A 23,710-nucleotide genomic window follows, 5' to 3' on the forward strand; every position below is an offset into this window, starting at 1 on the left:
AAGCGCCGAAGAGCGCGAAAGCTTTACAAACGCTGGTCAAGCGGTGCCCTCCCCAGGGGATGCAGCGCAGACAAACGAGGCTTGGCGGCAGCGTTACTGGAGACCGGCAAAGCACTCGGTGAGGGGACGCGGCGCACGGCAGGAGGGCCTTTTGCTGTTACCCCCCTCCCCCGGCAGGGGCTTGAGGCGTCCTTTGGGATAGCTCTGTGCCGGGCTGCCGGCTCTGTGTAGTCATGAGGTACCTCCGGTGCCAAACGCCTTCAAAACCGCTCCAGCTCCCCGACGCCAGCCAGAACGGGCGCTGACCGCTCGCTGTCGCTGAACAGGGGACTGGGAGCTCTGCCCCGAGCGGCGGTACCCCGCGCGTTTTGCGCCGCGGCCGCCAGGCGGCGCCCCCTCCCCCGGACTCCAACTCCCATCCGCCCCCGCGGCGGGAGCCCATGCGGGAGCGAGCGGGGCGCGCCGCGGGGCGCGCCGGGAGCTGTAGTTCGGAGTGGGCGGGGCGTGCTGGGAGCTGTAGGCGGGCGGCGGGCGGGACTCCGTTTCCCGTGGCGCCGCGCGGCGGTTGCTGACGCCGGGGCTGGGGCGGCGGGGCCGGGGCGGGGAGCCCGGCTGGGGAGCGGGCGCCGCACCGGGGCGGCGGGGCCGCGCCGGCCGCCATGGACTCACGGGTGTCGGAGCTGTTCGGGGGCTGCTGCCGGCCGGCGGGCGGCGGGGCGGGAGGGGCGCTGCGGGGGCGCGGGGGGACCGCGCCCGGCGGCGGCGGCGGCGGCTCGAAGGCGAAGAAGAAGAACGGGCGGAGCCGGGGGGGGAAGGCCAACAACCCGCCGTACCTGCCGCCCGAGGTGAGCTCCCCCGGCCGGGCCCGGGGCCGCAGCGTCCCGTCAGCCGCGGAGGGGGCGCCCCCCGCCCGGGGGCCTGGCGCCGCGGGGGCCCGCGCCGCTCCTGTCAGGGCCGGGCAGGGCCCGGGGGCGGGGGGCGCCGCCGCCGCGGGGCTGGAGGAGGCGGAGGGATGGTGTCCCCCGAGCGGCTCGGTGCGACGCGGGCTGGCAGCCCCGGGCCCGGGCAGGTTGGGTCGCGGGTCCCGCTGGAGGCAGTTTCTGGGGAGGCTCGGCCGAGGGTGCCGGCGGTGTTGGTGCGGGGTCGTGCCGGCGGTGGGCTAGCAGCCTTGCGTGCCGTCCCGCAGCCCCGGCCCCGAAAGCGGTGTGCCCTCCTGCCCCGGCCTCTCCTCCGGGGTTCGACGTGGCAGCGGGCAGTGCTTGTGCCCCCAGTGCCAGCGAGCTCTGTGCCTGGTCCGCCAAGCCCCGTTCGTTAGTAGCATCCCGCTGCCTGGCCTCCGTCTGTGGGTGCTTTGCTGTCTGAGAGCTAAATAGCTTCGGAAATAGAGCTTTGCTCAACTCGTAGTACCGAGCATCCTGTTCGCGTCTCTCCCTGAGAGCCGATCTGGTGGGTGTAAGTCCGTTTCCAGCTGCCAGACTCATAGGCATTGCTCAGCAGGTTCTAGTGACTCCCTTCCCAGCTAATTTGGCGACTTCTCTTACACGGAGAAGCAGACGGTACTGATAGAGTGTGAGGCACTTGCCTCTTGCAGTAGGGAAAAAATGGCATTGGTAGTAAGTGGGTGTGTTGGTTAGTTCAGACAGTTGGCACCACACTAATAGGGCTGCCACCATGGGAAACATTACATTGCTCCGGAGTCGATTGCTCGGCCCCACTCAGTGAGCTTTCTGTAAAATATATAAGAGCCTGTGCTGGGAGGGAGCAATTCCTCCACAAGGCAGGGCTGTGACTCTTGGCAAGTAGGGAAAACAGCGCTTTGCTACTGTTAGATCTTCTCCACAGGCAGGATTGTCCCCTGCAGCCGCAGTTTAGTTTTTGTTCCTTTCAGCTGGAGGCTGGGCAGCCCCCTGTGGTTTCAGCACAGCTTCCTGTCCCTGGCTACCCTGTGCAGTATGTGGCCCAGCAAGTCTGGGCTTGTTGCTTTTCTAGTCTCAGCTGCCTTGAAAGAGACCCACCCCCTTATTTAGACGACAGCACAGTATATGTGTTTTTCTTAGAGCTGGAAAGCTGGTAGATGGTAAGAGAGGAGAATCTTCAACAAGTACCCTTTTCTCGCTGCATAGCTCTGCTGCCTGAGAGCTGAGCTGACAATTCAGAACTTGCCTCTGTTGGCCTTTTGCCACCATAAGCACCGGTGTGGTTAGGAGCTGAGCTAGAAGGCAAGGAGAGGGCTATTGCCTCTCCTGACATGCAAATCGGTGTCCAGAGGAAAAGGAAGTGCTTAGCATTGGCAGCCCTATTTAGTCTGCCACAGTACTTGGCTTCCTGCAGGCTCCAGCCTTTTCTCAGTGGTCCTTAAACTGAATCAGTGGGAAATTTACTTCAATATTGGCTATATGTTCTCTTTGGAAAGCTGGAGCTTGACGAGTACCCAGGCCTTTCTGTGACAACCCAGTCTGGCTCCAGCCCTTCCTGGGAAAGTTCTTCTGAGCATGTTGCGTAGAGACAGTCCCAATCAGGTCTGGTTCTCCAGAACTGCCAGGCCAGTGACCACCTTGCTGTACTGCAAAGAAATCAGTAGTTTGCTTCCTTATGTCTGTAGTCCTTCTCTCTTACAGAGAGAAGATAGGCAAGGATATGGAAAGGAGTCAATGAAAAACTGTTTGAGTGAGGGAGAGTATCGGTGTGCAGGAGAGGAGGCAGTGACTTTTGTTCCCAGTCACCTGTTTCTGTGCATGTTGGGTGGATGGAAGCTGCTGGATAGGGTGGGAGTGGGATGCTGTGGGTCACGGATGGGTGAGGGGGGAGACTTTTAATCACCTGCTGGCCTGTGCCTTTTTCAAACTGGAACTCTCTCTCTGTGACTGTTAGACTGGCCCTATTCTTTACTGGCAGTAAAAAAAATCCCCCCAAAACAGTATTACCTTCTGTGTCCCTCTCTAGTTTTGTCCTCTGTTTTTCATGATGTGGGATGCAAACAGCAGAAACAAACCTAATGTAAGTTCCAGCTGAGTGTAGGAATGAATGGCAGAAGAGGCTGTGACCTAACACAGTATATTTCTGCCACTTTCCTTCTCTCTGAAACCGTCAGCAGGAGCTGCAGAGTATCTGGGCAGCTGATGCCTGTAGAAGTCTTTGCTGGCGCAGCGTCTAACCTTTCTGTCTTCTTTCATTCTCTGACCAGGCAGAAGATGGGAACATCGAGTACAAGGTGAGCCTTTTGAGGTTGCAGAAGGAGGTCTTCCTCCCAGAGGGTTATTTTGCAGTGAGTAACTTTACCAAAGACAGCATATGGGGAGCACATCCAAGGAAGGGACAGAAAAGTGGACACTGTACTAAGGGACTGTCAGTCATCTTCGGTGTCTTTGTGCCTAGCAATACCCAGTATGCTGAGCTGGAAGAGTTTGATCTCAGTACTAATTTTTAGGAATCTCTTTTAGGAGATGAGACCCACTGTGCTTTTCCTGAAACCTTCTTCCTTCGGAGAGAGAGCTGCAGGTGTCCCTGATAATCATTTGTCACTTTCTTGTGGCTGTTCTGCCTTTTGCACTTAACTTGGCTCCTGTGTCACAGATAGGTCCCACAGTCTGTCTTTACCTCCACAGCAAGCAGGGTACAGATCCCTTTAGCGAGATGCAGGAACGTTCTTCTACCATCAGTATGCACCTTTGTGAAACCCTTTCTCACCTGTCCTATGGCTTCTGTGCAGACACTAACATGGGCTGTGTTTTCTAGAGGTGGGTCAGAGTTGGGGGCATTGCTTCATGGTGTTAGGTTAGGGAGTTGCTGGCCTGGGCAATGGGATTCCCTCTGCATCCAGGCTGTGACTATAACTACCCCCTCCGTTACACAGCTAAAGCTAGTGAATCCCTCACAATATCGCTTTGAGCACCTGGTGACACAGATGAAGTGGCGGCTACAGGAAGGCCGAGGTGAGGCCGTCTATCAGATCGGCGTGGAGGACAACGGGCTGCTGGTGGGCCTCTCGGAGGAGGAGATGCGTGCCTCGCTCAAGACACTGCGCCGTATGGCAGAGAAGTACGTGTTCCCTTTCATCTGCAGGACCCGCAGGCATAAACAGCCAGTAGAGAGGCTCAGCCCCTGAATTCCCCTGAGGAGCCAGCGGCTCCATTCTACAAAGCCCCTGTATGACTGAAATTCCCTCATCATGAGGCTCTGGAAATATGAAGGCAGTTATAGGGCTTTTGGCTGGAAGCGTGAGGCTCCTTCCCTGCTGTCCCCAGCTTTCATCCCCTTCACTTTGCCAGCTGTGATTCTAGAGGTGCAAGAGCTGCCGAATACAAGTGTGTGTCTCACTCCTTTTCGTGTTTGTGGCAGGGTTGGGGCTGACATTACGGTGCTGCGGGAGAGGGAGGTCGATTACGACAGCGACGTCCCAAGGAAGATAACGGAGGTGCTTGTCCGAAAGGTGCCTGACAACCAGCAGGTAGGGACCTGCGACTTGGCCATCCTCTCCTGCTGGAGACTTAGAGGCTTCATACAAGCAGCTTCCTTTTGGGATGGGAGCCCAAACCCTAGAGGCACTTTGTCATAGATTGGCCCATAGCTGATGCTTTAAAGAGCTGCCAGAGGGAGGCTTGATGATAACGCTTTTCATCTCTAAGATTGTGGTTGAGGCAGATACCAGTAGGGGAGATTGCCTGGACCAGAGGTGAGAAATTATTTCACTTCTAGGGCAACAGTTCTGATGCAAGCTAGTGTGCAAACAAGGGAGGATTTAGAGGTCATGCTGCATGGCCTTGTTTGTGATATCAAAGCCTGATGTGTCACATCACAACTCTAGAGAGTGTATCACAACTCCTGGGCAGTGGTTTGCTGGGAGCAAGAGCAGAATCTGAGCAAGATTACACTGCACGGTGTCCATCGTGGAGGGAAGCTCTCTGAGGCATATCTCCACTGCCATGTAGTGTTCGTGCACGCCCAGCACAGCAGCAGTTAAGTTTCATGATTTCTCTGTTCTTCTTCCTGTAGTTCTTAGACCTGCGAGTAGCTGTGCTGGGGAATGTGGACTCAGGGAAGTCAACCCTGTTGGGTGTCCTAACGCAAGGCGAATTGGACAACGGGCGGGGCAGAGCACGCCTCAACCTCTTCCGGCATCTCCATGAAATCCAGTCAGGAAGAACATCAAGCATCAGCTTTGAGATCCTCGGTTTCAACAGCAAAGGAGAGGTGAGGGAGTGGGCTGCTGAACTCAGAAAGCTGGAGGAGAATAGGACTACCCTCCTGTTATAACAGTGAGTGGGATGTGAGGGAAGAGACGTAGCACAGCTCTGTGTCCCTTTAGCTGAACCTGAGTGCTACCTGTCCATTTGTGACAGACATTGTTTCTTGCACCCATGGTGAATGATCTCTCCTCACTAATTCTGAGGTCAAAGTGGATCGATAAGAGCTGGGTTTTCTTCACTTGCCTGCTGGGGCTCTTTCTCTCACCGAGTCTTTATGTTCTTCAGGTGGTAAATTACAGTGACTCCCGAACAGCAGAAGAGATCTGTGAGAGTTCTTCCAAAATGATCACTTTCATTGACCTGGCTGGCCACCACAAGTATCTGAAAACAACCATCTTTGGCCTCACCAGCTACTGCCCGGACTTTGCTATGCTGGTGGTTAGTGCCAACACTGGCATTGGTGAGTGTTGCCCTGCCTGTGTGGATTGACAGTAATGTGTGAAGAGAAATGGAGAATGGGGGGAGTGGGTCCTTGTTAGCTGGGAATGGTTGTCAGAAAAAAAAAATGTTAGTCTGGAAGCCTCTGCTGATTTCTTGTAAGCCAGTGCCTGGGAGGGGGGCAGTGCTGGGATCCTCTTACCAGCTGTAGACCGCATTAAACTGTACCCTGGACAGAGAGGCTTTGTTTGGAATTTGAGGCTGTGTTTGCCAGAAAAAAAACCAACTTTGACATATTCTTAGGGGTGCTGAATCCTGAAGCCTTGTAAAAAGGCAGCTGGAGTGCTCCCACATCTTTCCTTGACATTTTTGTGGCTGTTTTCTGGCAAACTGTAGCCCAAGAATGAAAACTACTGCATCTTTCTGAAGCAAACAGATCAGTCACAAAAATTCTTGGTGGTTGTTTGTTTTTTTTTCTGGACTGATGTTTGGTTTTGTTTAAAAGAATAATTTTGCTTTTTCATTGCCTGATGAACTAAGCAGTGAGGGTGAAATCTTTAGAGCGGGCCTGTGGGAGAGCCAGGAGGCAGAGCTGTCACATAAACAAGCAACAGCAATGACTGCTACTGCACCTACACTCTCACTTGTCTCCTGCAGCAGGCACAACGCGAGAGCACTTGGGCTTGGCCATGGCCCTCAAGGTCCCCTTCTTCATTGTCATCAGCAAAGTTGACTTGTGTTCGAAAGCCACCGTGGAACGGACAGTGAAGCAGCTGGAGCGAATCCTGAAGCAGCCAGGCTGCAATAAGCTCCCCCTGCTTGTGAACTCGGATGATGATGCTGTTACAGCAGCACAGCAGTTTGCACAGTCTCCCAAGTAAGGGACCATTCCTTTCTTCTGCTGGGAGCAGGCAATTCAGACTGGGCTGCTGTGCAGAGCTGGGGAAGGGCGACTGCAGGGGAGGCGACCACATCTTGAACGTCTTGACTGCTCATCAAGTTTCCTACCTTTTCATTCTCCAAGAAGGCATTTTCCCCTCCCAGGCCTTTTTCTGGGCTCTGGGAGCAGAAGGTGTCCGAGGCTGCATGGGAGTTACTTCTCCATGACAGAAGTGCGGGTTGGCAGGGGATTGGTGCCTCGACCAGCTGTTGAGGCAGGGGTTGCTGCAGGGTTGTACCTAGCCCATGTGCCCTCCTGCTCTAGCCATTTATCACTGTAGTCTCTGTCCTCTTGCTGGACTTGGTACATTCAGAATCCCAGCCACCTTCTGCAGCTGCACTCTGGCCCTCTGCTTATTCCTGTCTTATTTGTGTCTGACAGCATCACCCCAATCTTCACACTATCCAGTGTTTCTGGGGAGAACCTGGATCTATTAAAAGTCTTCCTCAACATCCTCCCTCCACTGACAAACAGTAAAGAGCAGGAAGAACTAATGCAGCAACTCACAGAGTTTCAGGTGCGTAAGGGTAGTTTGTTTCCAGTTCTGGTACTGCACTCATTGCTGTGACATGTGACAAACATCTGAGGGATCTGGACACCATGGGGAGAGATGTGGTGAACTCCTGGACTATTGGGAGACATTAAAGTAAAGAAAGGACTTGGTCCTTGAAGAAAGCCTGTTAGGCTGGGCTCTGTCCTAACCAAGGGATGCCCATCTCAGGGATAAGATTGTTTCTCTGGTTGCCACTTCAAAGGCAGAGGTTCCTCTAATGGGAAGGTGGTGGGAGCTGGTGAAAGCTCTGAGATGGTGTCTAATGGCCAGCAGAAAGCTCATCTCCCTCCACACAAGGGGCGGGCACCTTGTCCTCATTCTAGAGTGTTCTTTCACAGCTGTCTGAGCAGCTTATTCTTGTTGCCTTGCTGCAGGTCGATGAAATTTATACTGTGCCAGAGGTGGGGACTGTTGTGGGAGGAACTCTGTCGAGGTAAGTGAGGCCAGGCAGATGAGTGTGGGTGTGAATGGTTGCTGGAGTTCCCACAAGGTTAGAGTCATCCGCTGCAGATGTGGAAGCAGTGCAAGGCTCAGACCTGACTGCTGCCAGATGACTGAGCCAAGTGAGGGTAAAGCCCTACAGGGTGTTGGGAGGTGCCATGAGCAGACCATTGGCCATGTGGTAGCAAGCAGAGTCTTCTGTAAAGCTGCTGGATTAGGAATGCGACCTGTAGCATGCTGAAGGAAGGCATGCTGGGACCCAGAGTCAGCAGAGGTTAGCCATGATCCCAAGGCATTGCCTTCCTCCTTCCTCAAGCAGGGGGAGGAAATGTAGAGGGCAAGTCTTCCGATCCCAGCAGAGGTTAACTGCATGCTGCCCCATGAGAACGCAGCTGTCCCTCAGTGTTCAGGAGTGATCAGAGCAGTTTGGCTACCAGTGCATCCACACAGAAAAGGCGTCAACTGCAGTCTCTCCAGCCAGAAACGATGCAGTGTGGCAGAGCACTGGGGACAGAATGGCCCCTGTCTGTACCTGGTATTCTTAGGAGTGATAGTGTGGCTTTCGCTCCTACTGTAGGAAATCCCTGTTTCCACCAGCTTTGCATCCCTGTTAGTTGGTCCTGGGTAAGAGTCCATGGGGAGTTTGTGCAGGTCAGTCTTGGATGGTGAAATTCCTTCCTTGTCTCCTGATGAACTCTGTCCTGCTCTTCTACCCTGGGCAGTGGGATCTGCCGAGAAGGGGAGAACCTGGTGGTTGGTCCCACTGATGACGGGAAGTTCCTCCGGCTGAAAGTGTGCAGTATCCAACGCAACCGCTCTGCCTGCCGCGTTCTGCGGGCTGGGCAGGCAGCCACGCTGGCCCTTGGACCCTTTGACCGCTCCCTGCTGCGCAAGGTGAGTCCTGCTGTTGCCAGGTTTCTCACTGGTCCAGTGAGCAGGACTGGAGGCTTCCATGGGTAATCCCACATTGGTAGGGTGGGAATGAAGTAGAGATGTTTGCAGGAAACTTGCTGGAAGGGGAGGAAATGGCCAGGCTACAAAGTAGGATGAGTACAAGGCTGAGAAGGGGATGCAAGCCCAAGTCACAGAGTGGAGATGTGTTTGTGGTTTTCGGGGCTGTTTAGAAGCAAGGGGACTGGCCCTAACTGGTCTGTGCTTTGGGTTGTTGTGCAGGGCATGGTCATGGTGAGCCCAGAAATGAACCCCACCATCTGCTCAGTGTTTGAAGCTGAGATCGTGCTGTTGTTCCATGCCACGACTTTCCGGAAGGGGTTTCAGGTGACGGTGCACGTGGGGAATGTGCGACAGACTGCTATCGTAGAGAAGATCCACGGAAAGGTAGGCATGGGAGGAAAGGGGAGGGAGATGGACCTCCCTGTGGGGTTTGTTAGGATTCCTGGGGCTACTGGTATCTTGAGTAGCTGTGTCCCTTCCTAGGAGCACACTCCATCCCTTTATCCTGCCCATTTGGTTGCTTTTCCTCCCAATATGTTAAAGAATTCCCTCTTCACAAAACAAGCAGCATGATGGACTACAGCAAGACTGTGAAGGGAGGTGAACTCTCCATTCTCCAGAGCTTGTGTCTTCCTGTCTCCCCTTACGTATACAATAATGGGAAGGGCTCAAGCCATGCAGTCTGAGGGAGGCAACCTGCTCATTTGCCTCATCATTTTAGCATCCACATGTACCTCTCCTGCATGCATTGGTATGGTAGATGGGTCTAAGCTCTCCCCTTTTTCTATTCAGGACAAGCTGCGGACAGGAGAGAAGGCAGTCGTCCGTTTCAGGTTCATCAAGCATCCTGAATACTTGAAGATTGGAGCCAAGCTGCTTTTCCGTGAAGGAGTCACCAAAGGCATTGGGCACGTCACTGACCTCCAAGCCATCACCACCAAAGAAAACGGCCTGGAGGAGTCCCTGGGGCCTGGGCAGCTGAGTTTCTGACTACCACTAGGTCAGAGAGATCTCTGCTCACCAACACCCGGGGAGAAGGATGGAAGCTCCCGTGGCTCTCTGAGTGATGCCTGGAGCTGCTGCTGTCCCGTTCTAGCGTGGGTGTCCCTCCTCCGCACTGTCAGATGGAGCCTGGGAGAGTGTCTCGCATTCAGTGCCGTACATGGGGCAAGTTAAGTGTGTTCTCCACATCGCCTGCAGCTTTCGTTACCCTGCCCTTCTTCAGAATAGATCAGAGGCACCTGCAGACCTGGGCAGGCAAGTTCTGGCTTTGTTTACTGTTTGAAAATTACTGGTTGGGAGGAGCAGAACCCTTGAAGACTAGCAGTGAAGGGATGTTTTTCCATCTCTGACACAAGATCTGGTCCCATTTCTCCACTCAGAGCACTGGGTTGATAACAGTCCTCTCTTGAGTCATCCTGCAGCACATCCTTCTGGGCAGGGGATGGAAGAGGCCCTGCTGCCCACAGCAGGGGCTTGGTTGAACCTCTCAGAATGCATTCAGGACACTTTTTAACCGTTTTAATCTTGGTTGGCTTTAATCTGCTGTGTGTCCATTTGTGTGTTGGTTTTGCATTACTCCAATCTGAGTGTCTTACTGTTGGACAAATGTCCCGTTCCCCACTCACATGTACACACCCCTTCAGCATCCCACTTTCTGACTCCCAGGAAGCTGTGCCTGCTCCGAGTGGCACAGCCTCCCAACGTAATGTCGTGAAGGCAAAGTTTGCACTTGCGTCTGTTCCTTGCAGCAGCTGGGGAGGAGGCCATTCCGTGGAGCAGAGCGGGGCCATGTTGGCGTGTGCAGGTTGTTTCCATGGATGTTCGGCTGACGGTGTCATCTGCATGTTGGCAGCAGTGGGCTCCCTGGAGTGGCTGTTCCAGGTCCCAGCCCAGCTTGCTCCTCACACGCTTGCCCTAATGTGTGAGGAGGACAGGCTGCATTACTAACACAAAACCAGGTGACTTCTATTTTTTAGATGTGATTTGACAGTGGCGTGATTTTATTTCTGTTTCTCCTGGAGGAAGGATTCTTTTTTTCCCTTGCCACTGGGGTTTGTTGTCAGAGGAAAGCTGATGTTGCCAGCAAGGACTCTGTGCAGTGGGGCACATTTGTCTCCCACTCGCTGTCATGCAGCTCCCCTGTGTAGCCTGGAGGGTGCAGAGGGGCTGTGTAGCTGTACATAGGCTTTTGGTTTTATTGTTGACTGTTAGACCAAACGTGTCTGCTGTGAACAACAGGCCTTCAGCCAGGCCTGCCAGCCCTGACCGAAGAGCAGGGCGAGGGCCTGTGATAGCACTTGGACACCCAAGCAGCCCTTCTACCATCCTGAGAGCAAGTTCTGCTTCCTGGGCTGCTGGCACAGGCAGTGCCTGCGGGGCTGAGCGGCCCGTGCTGATCTGTGGATGTCGCAAAGCGGCACTCTCCGCTGGGCTGGGCTCTGGCAGGTGGGGAGGTGGCGGCTGCACCCAGCAAAGAGCACACTGAGGTGTGGGGAAGCTGGTGCAATGGTGGTATCAATGAAGGGATTCAGAGGCAGCTCAGTAGTGAGAGGAGTGACCTGTCTCTTAGGGGGAGCACTGACCCAGCTGAAAATCTGCTTCTTCCCCATCAGCCCAGCAGTGAGACAGCAGCTGCTGGCTCAGGGTCGCTGTCCCTCTTTCTTGGGATCCTGGCAGCGGTCTGGGTGTTATGGTGACATGGTCTTTCACCCATGCCTGCAAGGAGGACAGACCCAGCTGCCAGCAGGCTCTTCCCTTTGGTGCTAGTGGGTCACAAAGAAAGCTGCCTGGGGGGTGGGGGGGGAACTCGAGCTGTTTGCAGCAGCCCTGGTGTTTTCGGCCCCAAAGCAGGCATGGGGTGCTGTGACCTTCTCTGAAATAGCTGATGGCTGGTCTCACCTCGTCCCTGCCATCTGTGGCATGACTGTTCTTGGTGCCATGCTCTTCATAATTGCTGTTTTGTTGTCTTGAATTTTTCTAATGCTGGGGTTTGTCCCTGTTCCCCAAGCATCTATATATAAATGTACAGAATAAAGATGTTTTATGGAGCTTGCTGGCTGAGTTGTACAATGAGCGAGGGTGGAGCTGGGCTCTTGCCCTGCTGCCCTTAGAGCTGGGTCACAGTTGGAGATGGCTGTCCTTCACCCTGTCCTAAGCCTCTTGCATTCAGCCCTATAAATACAGTCCTGTGCCGTGGAAGGAACGCACGCACGCTGCTGTTTACAACTGTGCTTTTCTGGCTTATCTGAGCAAGACTGGGTGTGCAGCCTGGGGTGACAGGCAGCCACGTCACACTGAGCACAGCACTTCGGGCTGTTGTGGGCGGAACAGGCTGTGGCGGGTGCTTCCTTGCAGCCACAAATTCCCCCGGAGCCTAATTAAAGGGATGCTTTCTAGGGCACACGTCTAACCAGTGGTTTGTTTTTAAAAATAGCTTCGACCTTATCAAGGGGTTTGCGATTGCCTTCTCTCTATGAGAACAGGTTGTTCCCTTGGGACAAGCAGAAGCAGAAGGGCTTCCCTGTGGAGGTGACTTGTGTCACTGGAGGGATTTGCCTGTTCTAAACTTGTTTTTGTGTCAGATAGTGGCATCTGCTGAGTCCGGTCCTGCCAGACACCTAGGAAGTGAGATGTGCTGCTGTGACAGGAGCGTGAGGCAACCCTGCCAGACTGGTTGCTACTTCTCTTTACGTGAGGACTTTGGGAAACTTGTCACTTTGCAACGTGAGGACTGTCATTAATGGGAGTGACTCCATAATTCCTTCCTCTGCTGATTACCAGCAGAGCTGCACGCACCACAATGAGCTGCTTGTGCTTCCTGGAATCTCGCAACAACCGTGTTGTGAAGTATTAGACCCCCGCTGACAGCAGCATAGCAGCTTCCCAGCACAGGCTGTCTGCTGGAAGGAGAGTAGCTCAACGGCTGCAAGTAGGATAGTGCAGTTCAGAAATTAAGGGGAAATAGCACATGCAAATAGAGCTGCGCTTTGCGGCATTATCAGCTGCCTGAAAGGCTCTTTCCCCCTGCTTGGGGAGGGGAAACCTGCAGCTGATGAAACTCCCTGCAAAGTGTGTTTCCAGACCCCACCCAGTGCTGCCTTGACGTGGCACATTCCTTCCTCCTGCCCTAAGAGCTGAGTTCAAATTAGTGGCAGCAGCACTTCGGGAAGAGGCCAGGGGCTCCAGGCAGCTAGCGGCATAGCACGGAGCTGAGCCCTGCCAGGCAGCTGAGGGCAAGCACATGTCTGGCCCTGGAGCCAGTCTCGCCCTCTCTCAGTGCCCGCTCGCCCCCTCCACGATATTCTGCTTTGTTGGCTGTTGTTATTTGTGGAGCGCTGGGGCAGCCGCTCTGATGTGAACTATGGCCCAGTGCTGAACAAGTCATTCGACAGAGCACGATCAAAACAGTTACCTGTCATCAAGTTGTATGTAGTATCACCCAGAGTCTGGGAAGGAGGAAAAATGTGGTTACACACTCTTTCTGCAATGGAGGGAAGCTTTCACAGAGGGCTGCGTGACTCTGGCATGTTTCCCATCCCTTCCCCCAGGACTCCAGCAGTAGATTGTTTATCTGTCAATAGGACTTTTCAGGAACTGGTGCCGAGATTTCAAAAAGCCCAACAAAAAGTATGATGCCCGTGCAGCTCCAGCTTCCTCAAATCTTATTCGACAGTAGCAGTCTTTCTTCTGCGCTCCAGAGCTGGTGATAAGCATCACGCAACGGACTTCCGCACAGAGGGAATTGCCAAACTGTCTCTAACAAAAATCCTGAGGGGGGGAATAAAAATCAGCATCTTCCTGGTGGAGAGGGGAGAAGGAACCACAGGGCTAAACTACCATATATAAGTTATGCAGTAAGGGCAAGGCCTGCAACTGCAGCCAGAGGAGAACCACCACGAGGTGAATGCTTCATACTATGTGACGGGATAGGGGTTCAAGCTTAGGCTTGGCTGGAGATTCCCCAGGATAAGCCACTGTGCTTGCACTGCCTGCTTTTACAGTAGGAACAGAAAGCTGTAGGAAGAGAATTACTGAGCAGTGATGCTATGGAAATACCCATGGCGGGAGGTGCAGGTGACAGTACGATGCCGCTTCTGGTAGGGCCAAGCAGGCGGAGGCAAGCTAGCTGCTACCAGCTAAACTGGGTACATCCAGCATCGTACACAATTCACGAGTTCCAGTTCCTCTTAGACTCAGGGTAGAGATAATTTATTAGACTTTTCTGCATTAAAACCTGACAGGCAGTATAAAAACAGTTAATAGAGTTAAAACTGTATTTAAAAACACTGATTGATTCTTTAAAAACACTGATTCTTTAAAAACTCTCAGCGTGGCTGGGAGTTAAGGAGGTAAGCGCTTAAAGAAAAAATCTAAAGTTCTTGTCACACCTTCTCTCGGTCGTTTTGTACTAGATCCTGCTGGAGTCTTGGCCTTGTTCTTTGCCTTGGCAGGAGACCTGGAAGCTGCAGCCTTTGCGTTGGAAGCTGCTGCTGGAGCCATGGGAGCGCTGGGCTCCGGGAAGGAGCTTTGCGGCTCAAAGAAGGAGCTTTGCAGCTCCAGAGCAAAATGGTAGTCCATGTGCTCTGGGAACTCCCACACCAGCACGAGCTCGCCGCACTTCTCACAGCGCTGCTGGTCCCCCGGCGAGGCAGGAGGGAGCAGGGTGAGCTCAGGAGACGGTGGCAAATTCTGCTCATTTCCTTCCGTAGCTGGCTCTAATTTCAGAAGGGTCCTGGAGCTGGGCGGAGTTGAGGGTGTTTGTGTAGCATCAGACAGCGACATCCCACAGGGAAGCCTCTTGTGAGAAGTAGGGCTCCCATCTCTGGGACTCCGCTTCACAGGGGACTCCAGGTCACGCTGCACAGAGGCAAGTCCAGCACCATCTCTCTCTTGGTGCTCCGGGGAGCTGGGCACAGGTGACTCTGCAGTGGTAGCAGCGGGCAGGCTGGTTGCTGCCACCATCTGTGACTGCTGCCTTCCTGCCGCCTTTTGGAAGAATGACTCAATAGCATTAGCTGGCTTCTGCCCAAGCTTCTTGCTTGGGCTCCTAAAGAACTTGACCCTGGGCCTCGTAGAAGACGTGGTGTTTTGGCTGGCAGTAGCAGTGCCATCAGGCTGGGTATCACTCGTCAGGAAGGTGGCGATACCTGCAGAGAGGAGCGTGGCAGGCTCTGAGAACCTGTTTGCCGAGAGAAGCACTGATATGAGCGGTGGAGACCTGCAAAGGACAGACCAACATCAGCTCAGACACCAGCCTGAGAAGCAAGAAGTCCTTTTGAGGTAAGACTTTAAGCAATATAAAATGTTCACAGGCAGGGGACAGGGAACTGCAGTCCAGGTATCTGGCAAGGGGGGGGAGAGATGTTTCCTCTGACAAAATATTAGTATTGCTACCTCCAGAAGAGAGTCTCACAGATACAGCAGGCTGCACTGGGCAGAGCAGGAAGCCTCTTCCCAGAACAGCATTTCCCAAAGGAAAGGGCACTAGATCAGGGGCAGCCAGCTGCCAGCCCAGACTTTCAGTCCGCCACAGGCCAGAGCTGCTGTGAGACTCCCAGGCAAGGTGAGAGGGCCTCAGGGAGCAGCAGCCTTGCCAGAGCCTAACAGGCTCTTCTTGCCTTAACTATGCCTCAACCTTCACTGCAGAGCAGGAGGGAGGAAGGAAGTAAGGCTGAATACAGGAGCTGTGCACCTTAGTTTTCATTCCTGCCCCAATGGCCTCCTCCCAAAAAGCACCTTTGTCCTTAGGGGAGGAGAGCAAGGCCTAGCTAGTTTCTCCAGCCCCGCAGGGCAAGGACTGTCTCGCTCCAGCTGGACACCCCCCTGCCAGTAGCAATCATCAGCTCCAAGTACAGAAGTTAGAAGTGTCTCGCCAGATGTGGGGCTAGGAAGAGGCCAGGGTCTCACAGCTGTCCTGTCGCTGCACTCCACTGTGTGTGTGCTGGGGATCACTGTTCTTGCCAGTCGGCGTAACACTCTTGTTCCTTTCTGTCAGGTCCCTGGCTCATCCTGCGCCTCCCGCAGCAGAACAACCCCTGACGGGGACGTGAACCGCTTCCTCCCACACTCACCAGGCCGCCTGGTGAGCCCCAGCCATGTTGCAGTTTTGGATGAGGGCAAAGGCATCGCTGCACATCTTCTGGGCATCATAGCGGGACAGAGCGCAAAAGCGCGACACCCGGGTGTCTCCTTGCATGCGGATGACCACCATCAGCTGCTTGGCCACTCGGTGGTTCTGCAAAGAGAGGAGGTAGCTGTGTTTCAAGCGACACCTGCAGGAAAGAGCAGGAAAGGCCGAGGAGACCGTCAGCTACCGCCTCCCGATGATGCTGTGCGACAGATGGCAGCTTCTCCTGCCTGGCCTGATCTCCAAGGATGGGAAGCAGCTAGTCCTTGCCTTCCTTCAAAGGCAGCCGCGCACCTTTTCTTGGCCCCCCTGCAGCGATGAAGCTAGCAGATTAATCCCACCCTGGCCTGCAGTCTACCATCTGGATTTGAGCGTATCGCTTCCTCTCACAGCCCACAGGCAGAGCTGCATCAGCAAAGGGCTTGCAAGGGAGCAGCAGTGCAGCAGGATGAAGGTGAGGTGGCTTTCAGGTCCCTGCATCCTAAAGCATGGGACAAGGACCGTCCTTAGCCCTGCAGTGTTTCTGGGACAAAACTGTCCTTCCTGGCCAGGCTCCTGCACACCTCTTTGTGGCACCTCAGCCCACAGGCAGACATCTGAGGGCGAGCAGATTTCCTCCCCCACCACACAGCATCCTCAGCCTCCTGCAAACAGCTCGTGGTGCAAATGTGCTGCGTGGCTTCCTGAAGGCCAGCAGGGAGAACACTGTCCCCATGCCTCCCCTCCTTACCTGGCTCCTGTCCTTGATCAGTCTGGATTCCAGCTCCAAGGCCAGCTGCAGGAGCCAGTGTTGCACCTGGACAAAACAGCAGTAACAGACAGGTCGGGCCTCTGCAGCACTGCCACCAGGCCAGAGCAACGCTCCACACACCAGGGAATGCTGGAGGGGGATCAGACTGGAATGGACATAGACTATCACAAGGCTTCATATTTGGAGTACGCCTGGAGAAATCAGCCCAGGTGAGGATTCGACGCTGGAGGCAAGGCATTGTAGATACTATACAAGTCCTGCAGCGTTACTGCTAGACTTTGCCAAGTACTCTGGGTCCCCTGCCCTGGATCTCTCTTTGCATCTCCCTACAGCTCTGTGGGAACCTCTCCCCCGCTAACAGGTAAGGTGCATCCTCCCTCTTTCTTTGAGCTAGTTACCTTCTTTCTAGCAACCAAGCCCTTGAAGCCCTTTTGAAGAGCACAGGCCCCCAGTTTTGTTCGTGGAAATTACAAGGTTGGACCTCTTCGTGCAGGAGTCCATCGATGCATTTCTGTCAAACAGGGATTTCCCTAATTTCTGGGGCTCAAACCACCTTCTCCCACTAAGCCCCTAGGCTGAGTTTCAGGGCACCGTGACACAGAAAAGCAGCAGTTTTGCAAGCTAGTCTCAGCTTTTAGCATTCTCATCTTCTCCAGTGCAAAGGCCAAGCCTTGTGCTAGATGTAGGCTTCTGCTACCTCCTTCTGCGTGGCCAGGGCTGTCTTCCCAGGGAAGTTCTTGCTGCAGCCAATGGACTGGGGCAGGTACCGGTTTTTGACAGGTTCATCTTCAATTCCTCTGCACAAGTCATAGAGCCAGGACCTGAAAGCCACAGAGGAAGCATGAGGTGAATGCAGCCGCAGACAGGAAGGCATCACTGTGCAGCAAGTCAGCCTTCTGCCAAGCCATGCTTCCAGCTCTGTGCAAGCTGTGCCTCTGCCTCTCATCCCCAGCTCTGCAGCTGCAGCTGAACAGGCAGGCTTCCTTCAGGCCACAACTGCCTGCCAGCACAACTCCTCCGCCTCTTCTCCTGAAGTGGTAACAGTTCACCAGTCTGCAGGGCGGCCCAACCACTGCTCTGGGCCCAGAAGTGGTGTTTCAGGCTCCAGTCCAGCCTTGTAATTTCCTCTGTAATGAGACTGTCAAAGCCTGCCTGCTTCCCAGCCTGCAGGGAGCCCTTCCACAGCTTGGCGCCATCCTTAGACACTGCAGAAGAAGGCAGAGGAGCTGGCTGACAGGCAAAACATTATCCTGGGGAGTGTGCCTGGGAGCAGGTGAGACTGGAAACCTGTTTGTGGGCCTGCCAGACTAATGTTTCTCAAAGACGTCACTGAAGTTTTACCTTCCAACCTTCCTAATCACAGCAGAACAACCTGTAACCAAAAGGAAGTTCCTGCCAAGAGCCAAGTTGTGGTGAGTGGTTTATCATTACCCAGTTTTGTCTCCAAAGTGAGTCTGGAGCTCTGTCTCACTGAACTGAGTCAGTTGCCCGATGTACTCTACTCCCAGGATCTCTGTGATGGCAGTGCCAAGCTTGCCTCCCAGGTTACGGCTATGGCAAAGAAAGAAAGAAAAAGAGAAAAAAAAATGAAGCATCATGTGGAGACTATGCCAAGTCTTCTTGCAGCAGCTGTCCCTAGATCAGGGCAGCTAGAAGCAGTCAGAAACTAGCAGGACAAAGGGAACACTTGGTACATAACAGTTCTTCTGCTGGTAGTAGGACACGTAGGAGCTGAAGTGGGAACTGCTCTGTGGCTCACCCAGTTTCAGTGCTTCTCCCTCAGCTTTACCTTCAAAATGTGATCCCAAACCAAGCTCTCAAGAATGCCTCCTATGCTCCCTGCTTCCTCCTACACGGACAGGACCCTTCCCCACACACCCCCCTCTCCGTCGCTAGTGAGACACTGAAGGCAGAGAGCAGCAGCACAGGTACGGAGAGCAGGACCAGGGATCCATTCCTCTGGAGCAGCAGTGCTGGTAACTCTTCACTACACCAGGAAAAGTACTTGTGCAGCGTGTGGATGCTCAAAACCAAACCACATCTGCTCTCTGGGAGCAGAGCTCTGTCACTCACTGGGGCACAGCCATGGCCTCCTTGCCCACGGTTGCTCCTGGCTTACACCTAGGCACCCCAGCCGTCATCTTGAGCACAGCTCTACCCAGGGAAAGGCTGGCTGCAGGATGCTAGTGGGCTCTGAGCATGGTCCCTTCACTGGCTGGGCTGCAGCTCCTCCTGAACTGTGGCTCACAGCTGTGAGGGATTACTGGCAGGATTCCCTCTCCATTTCTTACAAGCATTGATGAGCAGTTACTGTGGAGTTGAAAGCCTTTGCTGGCTGCTATCAATTAGCACCAAATTGCTCTCTGTTGAGGTGGCCAGGAACAGTTTCCTATCCCCAAGTCACTTCAGTTCTGCTCACACAAGCAATAACAAACCAACAGCAGCAAGTACCACAACAATGAAGACAAACAGGGCTCTCTTCCAGATAAAAGCCTGGATTGTGGAAGCACAGCACCAGCATTTTGAATACATGCTCTTGCCACAGAGCAGCTCAGCCTCAGCCCCAAGCTGCACAAAAGCAGGCCGCTGCCCAGTACTTACATATTGCCGACAGGCAGTTGGCTGAAGAGCTGCGGGACAAATCGCGAAGATACTAGTGTCTGGCGGTTGGGCTTGTTTAACCCGCAGGCCAGTTTTGCCAGTGTCTGTAACACAGAAGAGGGTGGAAACCCCGTTATTACAAACTTTCCACTGACTTTATTGTGACTCTAGCTAACGGCTTGTGCCTTATCACCTCTAAGAGCTGCCTTTGGAATAGCTACTAGGATGGATGTGCAGGTTGCACTGTTGCTTGCTCCTAGGCAGTACCCACCTTGGGACTTGGCACACACTGGCTGGGTCCTCTGAAAGCACTGCTGCTTCCAGACTTCTAGCTCTGCAAAGGGCTGGACTCCTGCTCCAGGCAGCTTAGGGGATCTGGGTCTATCACCTGCTCTGGTTGGCTTAGTTTTCCATCAGGCAAGCATGCTAGAGCTTCCAGAGCATCCCCGTAATCCTCCCCAGGCTAATTCTCTCACTATGTCTTGCTCCTTCATCTCCTGTGTTTGTCTTGCTTTTTCTCAATGTCACTATTTTAATCTCTCTGTGAGGTCCACAGCAGCATAATGCTGCAAAAAGAAATCTGCAAAATACAGAACTGCTAGCCTGGAAAAGATGTTCTCTAACTTATCCACTGTACAGCTACCCCTCCCACTCTAATCTACCACAGGATCAAGAATACACAGACCAGTTTGAAAGACGTTTAGCAGATGGTTGGGGTTTGGGTTTTTTTGGACAAGTCTAATAATTTCCTCTTTCACTGCTTTACCACACATCCTATAACTAAGCAAAATTTCTTTCCTGCCTATTGAACTATGATCTTTATTAACAACCTGTTTTACAGGCTTACGTACGTTCTCACTCTTCTCTAGACAAAGTAGATCCCTTTCCTTCAACTTTTCATATCCAGTCATTTTCCAGATGTCCAGTTACTGTTATTGTTTCAGTGGAGGCTCTTCCAAGTTTACCTGCACTGTTCATAAACTGAAGTGCTACAAGCTGAACCAATCACTGAGACTTCATGGGGAGAAATAATTTACTTTTTCTGACACCTTCTCTAATCTGCACATGCTGAAACAGGATTTGCCATTTCTACAAGAGCACTCGTATTACTGACTCATCCTGCTGCTTGTCCGCAATAACTCCAGGCTACTTCCTGACTTACTGCAACTTAGCCAAAAGCCTGCTGGTTGCTTTTTTCCTATAAACCACAAAAACAGTCAGCGAGGAGCATAAGAAGCACTGCTTGGTGATTTCACACTGTTTCTGGGCTTTTCCAAGCCCAGAATTTTCAGCTCTAATTTTACCTCCCAGAACTCTCGCAGCCCAGGCCCTGAGCCCTATCTGTGCTTAGCACCACCTGAATTCCTACAGCTGTTCCCTCGCTGTAGGCTTCTGTGAAAATATTGGCTCTTAGCAGACCTCAGGCAGACGATCCCACTCTAAACATCCCAATTTGAGTGCAGCTCGCTGAACAAAATCATTATGGAAAACAGTAACATTTTCTTCAGCTAGATGCATGCCCTTCAGATAACCTGTCATGTTGTGTTTTGCTAGGGTGTCGTCGTCAGCTTCAGCAACTCAGGGTGAGGTGCGTTAGAAACCTTAAGGTCAATACCTCACATCTGCAGTTTCCCCCGTACATTAGGCCACTTATGCTGTCAAAGAGGGCACAAGAGTTTGGCACGAGCAGTTCTTGATAAAACCATGCTGTTATCCTCCAGGTGCTTCCAAATAGCTCACTCAATTATTTGGTCTCATTTATCAGCTGGGTTCCTGGTGTACTAACGAGTTAGCTCACTGGGAAGAAAAGTCCCTCATGAGAGTTTTCTTTAGCAAAAATGTGAGCTTAAAGCAGGTAACCTCCACCTTGAGTTGTAGGCAACAGCGGCTGTAGCCAGGGAATGGATTTTACTGACGCAAATTCCCAGCGACTTGGAGGAAGAAGAATACCAGTTTGGGGCGCTGAGGTGAGTCGGGTTGCTTTTCCTCTTTCTGGTCAACCAGTTTTTACCCCTGCTGGCCGCGCTTTGGGTGATGCTCAGCCAGCTGCTCAGAGCAGCCGCAGGAGCACTTCGTGCATGACAGCAGCTGCAGAAACAAACGGACTTTGATGCTGCAGCTATAGAGGGTTTCCTGCTGGGTGAAACGCAGAGAGGTTTACTGAGAGCGCCTAGCACTCGTTTCATTCTTTGCAGAAAAGGTCTGTACCTACAGAGGTGAGCTGGCTGTGGAAGCACTGCAGCATGTTCTGCACATGCCACATGTAGGCTCTGGTAATCTCTGCATTGTGCTTGCTGGTAGAGATATACAGTTCTTCAAGGATAGCACAGTACATCATAATTTCCTTACTCCCTTTAAAAAAAAAAAAATAATGCTGGCATAGAAAATGGAAGCTGGGAGAAGCTGTTAGGCATAGCAGGAATGTTCTGTGTTATTGTTCGTTAAAGAGAGCAGAAAGGCATATTGAACATCCCTTCCACTTGAAATTTCTATACCGGTGATCTTCCTCAGCTAGCTCATTTCTGCCTCACAGTCTGCTGTTGTTTCAAGGTGAGCCAGTGCAGAACTAGTTCCAGTACCTGTGTACAGCTGGTAATAGTTCCAGTTGTTTCTGCAGCAGCCTAAGATGAAATCTATCTTCCTTACATTCCAAAGCACCCATTTAATCTTTATCCTTTACTTTTTTCACTCAGAGTCTGCATTTTTAAAGTCACAACTGTACAGATAAACCCCTTTTGCAAAGAATGAAACGAGGGCTAGGCGCTCTCAGTAAACCTCTCTGCATTTCACCCAGCAGGAAACCCTCTATAGCTGCAGCATCAAAGTCCGTTTGTTTCTGCAGCTGCTGTCATGCACGAAGTGCTCCTGCGGCTGCTCTGAGCAGCTGGCTGAGCATCACCCAAAGCGCGGCCAGCAGGGGTAAAAACTGGTTGACCAGAAAGAGGAAAAGCAACCTGACTCACCTCAGCGCCCCAAACTGGTATTCTTCTTCTTCCAAATCGCTGGGAATTTGTGTCAGTAAAATCCATTCCCTGGCTACAGCCGCTGTTGCCTACAACTCAAGGTGGAGGTTACCTGCTTTAAGCTCACATTTTTGCTAAAGAAAACTATCACGAGGGACGTAAAACCCTTTTCTTCCTAGCAAGCTAACTCATTAGGGTACACCAGGAATCCAGGCAGTAAGTTGCCTGAGTGCTGACTGCATAGGCCACATCTCTGGGAAAAAGCCTCCTCCCCTTCCCAGATGTCCTATAATTTCCCTGAAGGTATGCTCACACATGGCTGCACCCCCCATTCAGCTCATCTTCTATGGGAGACTTGCCAGAGCGCACAGGAGAGTGCCTACAGCCCATTCTGACTCTGCTATGCAGAAGAAACCAGGCTGACGTTTTATACGCGTACCTTGTTGTGCGAAATCCCAGCTGAACACCTGAATCCGGTGGCTGCTTCTACAGCCACCCTCATTTCTTCCACAATTACTGCACCCATGGTCAGCTGCAGGTCAGGACAATCAGGGTTATCGAAAGACAGCGACGCCAGCCACTCGTCCAAGCCGCGTTGCCGCAGCTCCTCTAGAAAAGGGACGCAAAGGGGATCAACGTTTCTTGCTGAGCCCAGCGAAGGGACCGGTAGCATCGGCCAGCCCCAGCCAGCAGCCATGCGCGCCTGTAACTGCCTGCCAACAGCGAGGATGAGAAGCGGGCACCTTCCAAAGCCATTCACCGGGGAAACACATGGATCCCATTTACCGTGCTCTTGCTTCGGGGGAGATCAAGCACCCACCCTCTACAGCGGGCGTCGCCGATGGAGCGGGAGAGGGACAGCGCAGGGGGCCCGGGGGCGGCAGCACCGCCCTCCTTTCTCACCGCCTTGCGCGGCCTCGAGGCAAAGCCGTTGGAGCCGCGCCGCCGCGGTACGCAAAGCGCCGGCCCCGGCGGCCGAAGCCCCGCGGGGGCCGGGTGGGTGCGTACCGTTCCCGCCGGGCTGGGGGCCGGCGCCGGGGCCGGGCCCGGGCCCGGGGCGGTCGGGCAGCCCCTGCACGAAGGTGGTGGGCAGCAGCGCGGCCGCCAGGGGGCGCCCCCGCAGGGCCCGCAGCCGCTCCCGCGCGCTGCCCGTCAGGTCCAGGTAGGCCTCGTCGATGCTGGCCCGCTCGATGGCGGCGAAGCGCGACAGCACCTGCATCACCTCCGTGCTGGCCTCCCGGTACCTGCCGGGCGGCGGGCACGGCCTCAGGCGCCGCCCCGCGTAAGGTGGCCCCCGCCGCCGCCCCCGGCCCGATCCCCGGCCCCGCTCACCGGGTGAGGTCGGCCTTGCCCCGCGCCTGGGGCACCCGCGCCAGCGCCAGCTCGGGGCAGAGCGCCCGCGCCTCCGACGCCCACATCCCGCGGGACACGCCGAAGGCGCGCGCCTCGTAGCTCACCGCGATGATCCTGCAAGAGACGGAGGGGAGGGCGGTGCAGGGCGAGCACGGCTCCGGCGCGGCCCCGCGGGGAGGGCTGCGAGGAGCCGGGGCCGCGGCCAGCCGCCCGCCGCCCGCGGCGGCACCTACCCGCCGCCCTGCCACTCGGTGTACTGCACCACGGCGCAGGGGCGGCCGCGCAGCTGCGGGTCGAGGCGCTGCTCCACCTGCATGAAGAAGCAGTCCATGTCCACCAGGGCCACCACGCGCTCCTGCCCCCGCGACATCCCCCCACCGACACCGCCGCCGCCTCCCGCC

General features: G+C 54.0%; 2 protein-coding genes across 3 annotated transcripts; one reads left to right on the top strand and one right to left on the bottom strand.

Annotated features, from left to right (window-relative positions):
* Positions 1-12: 12 nt before the first annotated feature.
* Positions 13-11,563, top strand: GTPBP2 (GTP binding protein 2). Of its 2 annotated transcripts, none has more exons than XM_087775853.1 (12): positions 13-118; positions 3,185-3,211; positions 3,854-4,038; positions 4,339-4,447; positions 4,993-5,190; positions 5,472-5,646; positions 6,282-6,501; positions 6,946-7,081; positions 7,492-7,550; positions 8,281-8,452; positions 8,732-8,896; positions 9,305-11,563. In XM_087775853.1, the coding sequence occupies exons 3-12, from the start codon at positions 3,905-3,907 to the stop codon at positions 9,500-9,502; spliced, it is 1,566 nt and encodes a 521-aa protein (XP_087631979.1). In that variant the 5' UTR covers positions 13-118; positions 3,185-3,211; positions 3,854-3,904; the 3' UTR covers positions 9,503-11,563. The 2 variants fall into 2 exon arrangements, with proteins under 2 accessions (XP_087631979.1, XP_087631978.1); XM_087775852.1 differs by lacking the exon at positions 13-118 and adding an exon at positions 590-845.
* A 2,144-nt stretch (positions 11,564-13,707) lies between these two features.
* Positions 13,708-23,708, bottom strand: POLH (DNA polymerase eta). The gene is made up of 10 exons (XM_087775851.1): positions 23,543-23,708; positions 23,289-23,423; positions 22,965-23,200; positions 22,396-22,565; positions 18,994-19,097; positions 17,824-17,943; positions 17,090-17,213; positions 16,372-16,437; positions 15,586-15,749; positions 13,708-14,732 (listed from the first exon to the last, which is right to left on the bottom strand). The coding sequence occupies exons 1-10, from the start codon at positions 23,677-23,679 to the stop codon at positions 13,856-13,858; spliced, it is 2,133 nt and encodes a 710-aa protein (XP_087631977.1). The 5' UTR covers positions 23,680-23,708; the 3' UTR covers positions 13,708-13,855.
* Between the last annotated feature and the right edge of the window lie 2 nt (positions 23,709-23,710).

Source organism: Nipponia nippon, unplaced genomic scaffold, assembly GCF_047370975.1.
Source record: "Nipponia nippon isolate SJK-2023a ecotype South Korea unplaced genomic scaffold, ASM4737097v1 scaffold_4, whole genome shotgun sequence".
NCBI classification, from domain to species: Eukaryota; Metazoa; Chordata; class Aves; order Pelecaniformes; family Threskiornithidae; genus Nipponia; species Nipponia nippon.

Coding starts and splice junctions, on each gene's coding strand:
- GTPBP2 (XM_087775852.1), top strand. CDS start 660: ATGGACTCACGGGTGTCGGAGCTGTTCGGGGGCTGCTGCCGGCCGGCG. Junction 7,082..7,491: donor AGCAACTCACAGAGTTTCAG/GTGCGTAAGGGT, acceptor GCCTTGCTGCAG/GTCGATGAAATTTATACTGT. Junction 8,453..8,731: donor ACCGCTCCCTGCTGCGCAAG/GTGAGTCCTGCT, acceptor GTTGTTGTGCAG/GGCATGGTCATGGTGAGCCC.
- POLH (XM_087775851.1), bottom strand. CDS start 23,679: ATGTCGCGGGGGCAGGAGCGCGTGGTGGCCCTGGTGGACATGGACTGC. Junction 17,944..18,993: donor CAACTGCCTGTCGGCAATAT/GTAAGTACTGGG, acceptor TCTTTGCCATAG/CCGTAACCTGGGAGGCAAGC. Junction 14,733..15,585: donor GGGGCTCACCAGGCGGCCTG/GTGAGTGTGGGA, acceptor TGTCCTTTGCAG/GTCTCCACCGCTCATATCAG.